This window comes from Propithecus coquereli, unplaced genomic scaffold (genome assembly GCF_000956105.1).
Source record: "Propithecus coquereli isolate 6110/MARCELLA unplaced genomic scaffold, Pcoq_1.0 Scaffold14, whole genome shotgun sequence".
In the NCBI taxonomy this organism is placed as follows: Eukaryota; Metazoa; Chordata; class Mammalia; order Primates; family Indriidae; genus Propithecus; species Propithecus coquereli.
Genome location: NW_012138302.1, coordinates 7,043,827 through 7,053,799, shown reverse-complemented (window position 1 = coordinate 7,053,799; position 9,973 = coordinate 7,043,827). Strand labels below are relative to the sequence as shown.

Here is a 9,973-nt window from a genome sequence, read left to right as displayed (position 1 = left end):
TTTTTTTTTTTTTTTTTGAGACAGAGTCTCGCTTTTGTTCCCCGGGCTAGAGCATTTCTATATTCTATAGAGAGATCATACAAATGACCATGCAACTATCTGCCCTCTCAATGGGCCTTTAAGTTTTAAGTTTCAAATCTGAGTCTGGAATCCCAATTAAATATTTATATAATAGGCTAGAAGCTAATAGGCTAGAGGATGAAATCACTTTTTAAATTACATCTGCTTAATTTTTACATATTATGGTTTAAAAACAATCTATATACTTTTGAAAGAGACATAATTTAAAGTATGAATCATAAGATTATGTAAAACCACACAAGCCTTCTCATAAAGTAGGAGAAACAATTTCCAAAACGAAGATGCCTAATATGCAATGATACAGCTGACAGAAGATGGGGTAGGGTGGGAGGTAGAGAGAACTATGTTACAGAATGTATAGAAGACCTAGATTCTAGTTTCAGTTCTGTACTAATTAGTTGTGTGTCTTAGTCTCAACTTCCTTACGTCTCAATATGTTCCCTGGAAGAAGAGGCAGATGGATCTCTAAGCTTCATTCCAACTTTAAAACTCAATGACTCTTACAGTTTAAAAGAAAAGATCAGAAAAACTTTTCCAGCTGAATCAGTTCCTCAAATCTTGTGGGGTCTGTCACTGTTCCATCTCATGACAATAACTATTAGGCATATCCCATAATTTTACTGTGAGAAAAGAAAGAAATCTACCTATAAAGCCTCAGGTTGCAATGTTAAAAAAAAAAAAACAAAAAAAACAAACAACCTAAAGGGCTCCAAATTGCACTTTTCATCCTATTTATACATGACAACATAAAAAACAAATGTCTTTTCCCTTCCTGACCTCTAAAAGCAGTCTCTGATATAGAGTTGATTCAAAATCCAATACGAAGGTGGCCAAGACACCTACCCTGTCTTTCTCTCTGCCTGTCCAGCTCTGTGAAAGCTGCTAGATAGTTCAAAGTGAACTGTACCCAAAAACTACTCTTCACCCTACATGTTACTATATATGGGACTTCTTCATTACAGACAATTGATTATACCAGGAAATTGTTTTCCTGATATTCTACCAAAATCCTTTCCGAGAAAAATTTTGCATTATTGGAAGATTATCAGAATAGAATAAATGGTGGTTGAATAGTAGCAGAGTCCCAGAGAACCAGAGAGTTTAACCAGGAAGACTGACAGTACCTCTGACTGCTGCAGGTGTATTACTGATTTAAAGCTAAGGCCAATTAACAATTCTCATGGCAAGGCCAAACTTCAGGTTAGAATAAGTGCTTATAGGTAGTTCAGGTTTAGACTCTATCAACTGTCAGATTTAGGGAAGGAGAAAGAAAAAAGAGGTTAAAGATTATATTGACCCTCGAAGAAATGGGCAGCAGAAAATATCTGCTATATTGAATTATTTATAGCACATACTTTGATCATAATCATCATATAATGAATATCTTTTTGCTTTGATGTTATTTTCTTCTTGTGAACTTTGTCCTTTAATCATATTCACTGCAGAGAGTCTGAATTGGGAACTGCAGGAGCAATGTGCATACATACAAATGCTTTTCAATGGATTAGAGATGTTTCAGGCATACGTACACCTGAGTTTCCACATAAGAAAAGTAAGAGGTTTATGATACCAGATGATCTCTTAAAATTTCCTCTGGTTCTAAAATTCTTATAATTTTATATGAATAATATGCTACTATAATAAGATTAGATATACATACCACTTACTGTTTCTTTTTGAAAATATTTATGGATATAACTGCGTTTTTCTAAATGTTTCATTAGTAATACTCAGTCTTGTAAGTCTGGTTCCATAATAATCTATAATGTAACTACTTCCATCTGAAGGTCCAACAATCTAGAAGAGACAAATTTTCAAAATTACTCATATTACAAAAGATAATTCACAACACTTTAAATTTACATTCCTCAATTATTAATTAAATCATTTCAGTAGCAACAAAAATCCAACTCAAACAAACTTAAAAGAGTAATTTACTGGCTCATGTAGCTAAGAAGGATACTGGGGTAGCTCACAGGATCAAAAGAAAAGCTGCAGGAAACAAGCCCTCAAGAATGAATTCAGTTGCCCCATGAGGCTCTTGGTTTGGCCTCCCTGCCTCTTTGCTTAGCTCTGCTTTTCTTCATTCTGCAGACAGGAATTCTCAACCACTTGCCAATAGCTCTAGAGTCATGTACTCCCAGCTCAGCACCTCCCAGTAGAAAGAAAGAAAAATTTTCTTCCCCAGTGTTTATATACCAATTTCAGGGAAAGACTTTCATTGATCTGCTTGGTTTTTATGCCTATTGCTGGACAAATTACTGTATCCAGGGGAACAGAATTAATATAATTGGCCAGGCCAGGCTCCCTGTGGGAGATGAGGTAGTGTGATTGACACTCCTGCTCTAACCACCTGGAATGGAAAAGGAAGAGATAGACAGAAAAAAACACACATTCACTACCATCATCTTGTCCATATAATCGCATTTCTGACAATCCAGTTAACATGATCTCTACAAATTGTCCTATAAGGTAGCAATCTTCAAACTGTAGCCTTAAGGGTAGAAAAAGATTTACCAAGGTGTAGGTGGGCCCATAGCGTTTTATGGGAATTAATTTTGAAATCCTTGATTCCCATAATACTCTTTGTAAAACGAATCTGCTTGATACTGTGCTTAGTGGAAGCATCATACTAGTTTCCCTCCTCACTTCCCCTTTCATTGCAGTCCTCCCTCCAACCTGATAACAGTAAAGCATATCTACCATCAAAGGGTACCCTGAGTCTTATGATGGCACATCACCCTCAGGTATAAAAAGCTCTGAAGTACCAAATGAACAGATAATTTAAAATATTGAACTTAGGGAAATTTTTACTTAAACATCCAAAAATACATTCTGCCATATCTATTCCAAAGATGCATTCCCAATAACATTTTATATTTTTGCCTAAAAATAATTTTGCTGAATTTGCAACACTTATGCTGTTTTGATCAATTGTGTATCATTAATAATTGTAATAATGACTCAATCCAGAAATCAAAGAAAATTTTAAAATATTTTAATTTTAATGATTAAGATGATTAGTAGGAGGTTTTCAAGTATAAAAATATATTACATTAGGGTAAAACTCTGTGGGAGAAGAGAAATAAAAATAAAGACTCAAGGAGAAAAAGCAATATAAAAATTATAATGGTTAGTGAAGAGTTCATTTATGTCTTTTTTAAGTGGATGATATTTAAAATCCTATGGCATTTATATTCTGTTGGATACATTTCAAAACTGATGTAACAGTTTTATTTAAATATGTCAATATTTGCAAACTAGAAACTACATCCTTTGCAACTATTTAAACTTATGATGGAAAACTTAAATGTCAATTTAAAAATATGCGAAGGGTATGGACTTTTTTTTTTAAATTGAAGGACACTGCTATAAAGCATTCTTCATTTTTAAAATAAATCCGGTCTTAAAATCTATTCAACAAATATTTAATTCTTACAATATTCCAGGTACTGTGCTTGGCATTATACACAAAACAGTAAATAAGATACCATCTCTACCAACTTATTTTAGTGAACTATAGATGTTAATATTCAAATAATACTTACAAAGAACTTATGTGCCAGATACCATGCCAGGTGCCGTTATGCACGTTGACTTACTTTCTAAAGATTAAATTGATTTGGCTCGACATTTATAAATGTTATTTATAAATTTAAGTAAAAATTAAAACCTTTTTAGGGGCCAAGGTCACAGAGGAAACTACTATGAGCATTAAGCCAAGAAAGAAAAGAATGGGTGGCCGGGAGCGGTGGCTCACGCCTGTAATCCTAGCTCTCTGGGAGGCCGAGGCGGGCGGATTGTTTGAGCTCAGGAGTTCGAAACCAGCCTGAGCAAGAATGAGACCCCGTCTCTACTAAAATTAGAAAGAAATTAATTGGACAACTAAAAATATATAGAAAAAATTAGCTGGGCATGGTGGCGCATGCCTGTAGTCCCAGCTACTCGGGAGGCTGAGGCAGGAGGATCGCTTGAGCCCAGGAGTTTGAGGTTGCTGTGAGCTAAGATGATGGCACGGCACTCTAGCCCGGGCAACACAGTGAGACTCTGTCTCAAAAAGAAAAAAAAAAAAACTGATTATGGGCAGAAAGGGGTGGAGGGAAAAATGATACTATGTTGGTTCCCCTGGCCCCCCAGCCTGTAAAGAATATAGCCCCCAAAGATTGCAGTTTTATTGCCTGGTTATACATGATCCAATTTTGTATCAAACTTAGCAATCTTACTGCGGCATTTCTTTCCCCTCACACTATTAATTCTGGTTCCTTGACAATCAATTCTGACATGATAATTCCACTTCTCTTTCCACTGATTTGTTCATTCAGCCTGGGCATGTAAAGAAATTCTAGCCAATCACCTATGACACATGTTCATTCAGGGACTTACTTACTCTTAAGAAGATATACATGAAAGGAAACAGGTCTTTTTCTGCCCCTGAAAATGACTGTATAAGGAAGTGATGCTAGCCAAAAGATCTGAAGATGGCTGAGAGAAAGAAGCTAAGAAGAAAGGAAAGAGGGAAAGAGGGAAGACTGAATGGATTGGGATCCTTCATTAGGTTCTTTTGCTAATAAATCTTAGAAATACCCTACATCCAGATTGCTATATAGTATAAAAAGTGTTAAGTGTAGCCAAACTCTAATTATGAGCTTGTCTTCAATGCCTCCTACACACCACTTGCCAGGTCACCAAAACACAACACTAGCTGCTTTTCTCTGCTACAACAATTTGAAGAACTGCCCCAAAGACAACCAAATTAAGTCAGTATGGTAAAGAACTAGACTGAAAGGAAAACTTGGAAGAAAAAGATCAAATAATTTAATCCTCTTTGGATCTCAGTTTTTCTTATCTACTGTAATAAGGAATAGAACAAGCTGTAAGGTAGTTTTTAAGTTCTAATGTCTTCTATGACTACATTTAAATGCAAACACTTGCGCTTAAGCCTCTACAAAGTATCACATCAACATATTAATACTTTTCCATAAACTATCCTAAGAAAATTGTTCTCCCTATTTACTTTTTAAAAAAACTATCAACTATAAAGGTTTCAACTATTCAGATCCATATTCCCTAACCAAAATTAAAAAATAAACCTATATTTAAGCATCTCATATACATATATATAATAAATGTGGCAATTCTAAAATCCTTCATTATGAGTATATTATTACACTGTAATTATAAAATTATAAAAAATCTTTTAAAATATCCCATATTGGGAAATTTTTTACTCAGTGAATATGCCCATGCCCATTTGTTCATTGACAACAGAACATATGAAACCTAAAATTGTGAGTTTATTTCTCTGCTAAGAAATATCCTGAAGCCAAACTGTGCAGTATGAAGTATTTCCCATTCAATAAGCTGGGGAAAAATTTTGAAATCAAGGGGGAGAAGAAAGACCACTTACATAGTTAAGAAATTTTTCACAATAGGTATCAATGTCTCTTATGTAAGAAGCCCTAAAATCTTGAGAAAATAACTTCATACATAACCCTCTGTACTGGTTTCCCAAAGCTGCTGTAACAAATTGCCACAAATTTAGTGGATTAAAACAATAGAAACGTATAGTTCTGGAGGCCATAACTCTGAAATCAGCAGAGCTGCATGTCCTACAGAGACTCTAGGGGAGAATCTTGTTTCATGTCTCTTTAAGCTTCCAGTGACAACCGACATTATTTGGTGTTCATTGGCTTGTGGCTCTTTTCATTCCAAGGACACTTGCCATTGGATTTAGGGCCCACCCAGATAATACAGGATGATCCCCTTATCTCAAGATCCTTAATTTAATCACATCTGCAAAACTCCTTTTTCCAAATAAGGTGACACTCACAGGTTCCAGGAATTTGATGTGGATATCTTTTGGTCTGTCATATCCTTCTTCTACAGAGATGGTTGGTGGCAATTTGGAGGGATTAAATGAAAATTTCTTCTTTCATGACATTTCTGATTGTTTTCACCATGAAATTTTATTTGTAGGTTAAAATGCCCAAAATCACAAATTGTGTACTTAAAGGGATAGGCTTTTCTATAACTGTAAAGTCTATAGCAAGAAGAGTAAATCAGAAAATTTTAAAAATACATATTAACTCAAACCTTTTTCCTTAGGGGTAAAAACAAAAACCAAAAAATAAATAAATAGAAATACATATTAAAGTCAAGAATGTTAAGAAGTGGTCACCAAATTTCCTGTTGCTTTTATGTTCATCTTTGATGCTCATTCTAATTCTCAATAACCCTTCCCCCTACCCACTCATAGGCACCCACACAAATAATGGGCATTCACTTAATTTGGTATATGACTTGGATACATATTTATTCTTAAAAAATGTGATGTTCTTTGAATAAATACACATTTTTAATTTATCTGAATAGCATTGTGTTGCAAATCTTATTGAGTTTTAAACTATTTTCATAGTACACTATGATTTTAAGACATTTCCATGTAGCTGCATGTACATCTAGGTAAGTGCTCATAATTACTGTCTAGTGCTACAGAGGATGCACCCATTCCCCTATTGGCAGACACAATTAGATTGATTCCAACTTTTGCTACAGTAGACATCTTTTTACATGTCCCCTTTGTATAGGAGTATGAGTATTTGGGACTTATATGCCTAGGAGTATCTCTTTATTTAATTATTAGTTATTTGGGTGACCTGCCCTGGGAATCATCTATTATTTAATAGCTTACTTTGCTGATTTAACTATTAGGTCCCCTATCATTTTCTCATAGACTTGCAGAAATTACTTGTATATTCTAGATATCAATTCCTATTGCCAGTGTCCTTTTACTCAGTCTGTTAACTGTTAAAGTGGTCTATGGTATCCTTTTTAAAACTGAAATTTCTTAATTTTAAGGTAGTCAAATTTATTGGTTTTTTTCCCCTCCCTTTTATGCTTTTGGGAACTTGTTTAAGAAGGCTTAATCTATCCAAGGTCACAAAGATATTGTTTTCATTACGCTTTAGATAAAAGTTTATCTTCTTCTAAGTATATAATATAGAATTGAACAGAGACTTAAGTTAATAACTTAAGCTACCCAGTGCTATCCAGAGCTACCCAGTGTGGTAGCTCACTCCTGTAATCCCAGTACTTTGGGAGGCCAAGGCAGGAGGATAACTTGAGGTCAGGAGTTCAAGACCAGCCTGAGCAACACAGTGAGACTTCGTCTCTACAAAAAATTTAAAAATTAGCTGGTCGTAGTGGCACACGCTGGTAATCCCAGCTACTTGGGAGGCTGAGGCAGGAGGCTCACTTGAGCCCAGGAGTTTGAGGTTGCAGTGAGCTATAATGATACCACTGTACTCTAGCCTAGGCAACAGAGTTAGACCCTATCTCCAAAACAAACAAACCAACAATTGACATGCACATAATTATATATTTGTTCTATAATGAAGATTTACTATACTCATAACCCAATTAAACAAATATATATATTCATTTGTTGATGGGCACTTAGGTTGATTATGTATTTTGGCTATTGTGAATAGTGTTGCAATAAATATAGGAGTGCAGATATATCTTTGATATATTGATTTCCTTTCTTTTGGATACATATATATATACCCAGTAGTGGAACTGCTGGATCATATGGTGGTTCTATTTTTAGTTTTTTGAGACACCGCCATACTGCTTTCCATTGTGGCTCCACTGATTTACATTCTCATCAACAGTGTACAAGGGTTCCCCCTTTCTCCACATCCTCGCCAGCATCTGTCATTGTCTGTCTTTTTGATATAAATCATTTTAACTGGGGTGAGATGATATCTCATTGCAGTTTTGATGTGCATTTCTCTAATGATTAGTGATATTGAGCATTTTGTCATAATACTTGTTGGCCATTTTTATGTCTTCTTTTGAGAAATGTCTATTCAGATCTTTTGCCCATTTTTAAATCGGATTATTTCAGTTTTTTTGCAACTAAGTTGTTTGAGCTCCTTATATATTCTGCTGATTAATCCCTTGTCAGATGGATAGTTTGCAAATATTTGCTCCCATTTTATGCATTGTCACTTCACTTTGTTGTTTCCTTTGTTGTGCAGAAGCTTTTCAGCTTGATGTAATCCCAATTTTATCTTCTGGTTTTATATATTGCTGTCCTATATCTAGCAAACTGTCAAGTACTTTGACCAACTTTTTCAGCACTGGTAATAGACTTAGAGTGATTACATGTTTAGTCCTTCCTTTGATCAAAAGGGCACAGGCTATGCCTTTGACCAAACTGGCTTACACAAAAGTGAACATATTGTAGCTTTGATTTTATTTATGCTCTAAACTGAAAAGTTTAGGCTTTTTTTTTTTTTTTAAAGAGACAGCATCTAGTTCTGTTGCCCAGGCCAGAGTGCAGTGGTACAATCATAGCTCACTGTAGCCTCAAACTCCTGGGCTCAAGAGATCCTCTCACCTCAGCCTCCCAAAGTGCCGGATTACAACTGTGGGCCACTGCGCCCCGATCAATCTTAGGCTTTTAAAAATGTTTGTAAAATTCAAAGAATTTAAATAAGATAAAATCAGGACTCTTTTTTTAAACCTATAGTTCCCAAGGAAATTTATTATCAGAAATTTTATTTCTGATAATAAGTTGAATCTATTATCTGACCACTCTTAGAATACATTATAGGTTTCTTTAGGGCAAGGATTCCAAGTTATTATACCTACATTGGTGTTCACTAAACCCATTTCCAATGATGGCATAATACCTATTATGTATAATTCTTCACATCACCTTTCATTTTTATTAATTACCTCTCAAATGACCCTGTGAAATTTAGAATTATCTAAAGCCCTGCTATGGTCTGAATGTTTGTGTCCTTCCAAAATTCATACATTGAAATCTAATCCCAAATGTGCTAGTATTAAAAGGTGGGAATCTTGGAAAGTGATTAAGTCATGAGGGCTACGCTCTCATGAATGGGATTAATGCCCTTATAAAAAGGCTTGAGGGGGCTCATCTCTCCCTTACACCATGTGAGGACACAGAGAAGGCAATATTGATGAAGCAGAGAACCCTTACCAGACACCAAATCTGCTAGTGCCCTAATCTTGGACTTCCCACCCTCCAGAACTGTGAGAAATAAATTTGTTGTTTATAAATTACCCAGTCTAAGGTATTTTATTATAGCAGTCCAAATAGACTAAAACATGTCCTAAAGGAAAAAAATTACTTTTTTAAAACTACCATTTTTCATCTTCTCATCTTGCTTGTAGTTGGCACAAACCACACTTTTCATAAGGTGTATTCAGTTCAAATCAGCAAAAATTTCTGAGGGCACACTCTATGTTTACACTACTGGTGCTACAGGGGATTAATAAAAGTATTTTTTCCTTAAGAAATTTGTGTGTGAAAAGTCAAACCTGGTGTTTAAAAGTTAAAAGCTAATGCCAGGCATGGTGGCTCATGCCTATAAATCTTAGCATTCTGGGAGCCTAAGGTGGGAGGATCACTCGAGCCCAGGAGTTCAAGACCAGCCACAGTAATGTAGCAAGACCCTGTCTCTACTAAAAAATTAGCTGGGCATGGTGGCACGTGCCTATAGTCAGTCACAGCTACTTGGGAGGCCGAGGCAGGAGGATCACTTGAGCCCAGAAGTTTGGGGTTGCAGTGAGCTGATGATGCCACTGCACTCTAGCCCTAGCAACAGAAGAAGACCCTGTCTAAAAAAAAGAAAAACAAAAAAACCCACTAATACACAGTAGTATATAATTCAGCACTAAAGTGAATAAGATACATTAAATACCAAATTAATGAGACATAGTTTATAAATCTGATAAATTTATTTATAAAATTCATGTATGATTTAGAGATCATACTGTTTTTGTGAATCTCTGTTGTTTATATAGTTATTAGTCCTTTAAGGAAATCCATTTTATAACACTAATAAGAATGAAAATG

At 35.2% G+C, this 9,973-nt stretch overlaps 1 protein-coding gene across 1 annotated transcript in view; it reads right to left on the bottom strand.

Moving 5' to 3' along the window:
- Positions 1–1,691: 1,691 nt before the first annotated feature.
- Positions 1,692–9,973, bottom strand: part of TM2D1 (TM2 domain containing 1) — a 50,935-nt gene continuing 42,653 nt past the window's right edge. The window contains exon 6 of the mRNA XM_012639356.1: positions 1,692–1,878. Coding sequence (XP_012494810.1) covers positions 1,768–1,878 — 111 coding nt within the window. The 3' untranslated portion in view covers positions 1,692–1,767. The remainder of the gene's footprint in view (positions 1,879–9,973) is intronic.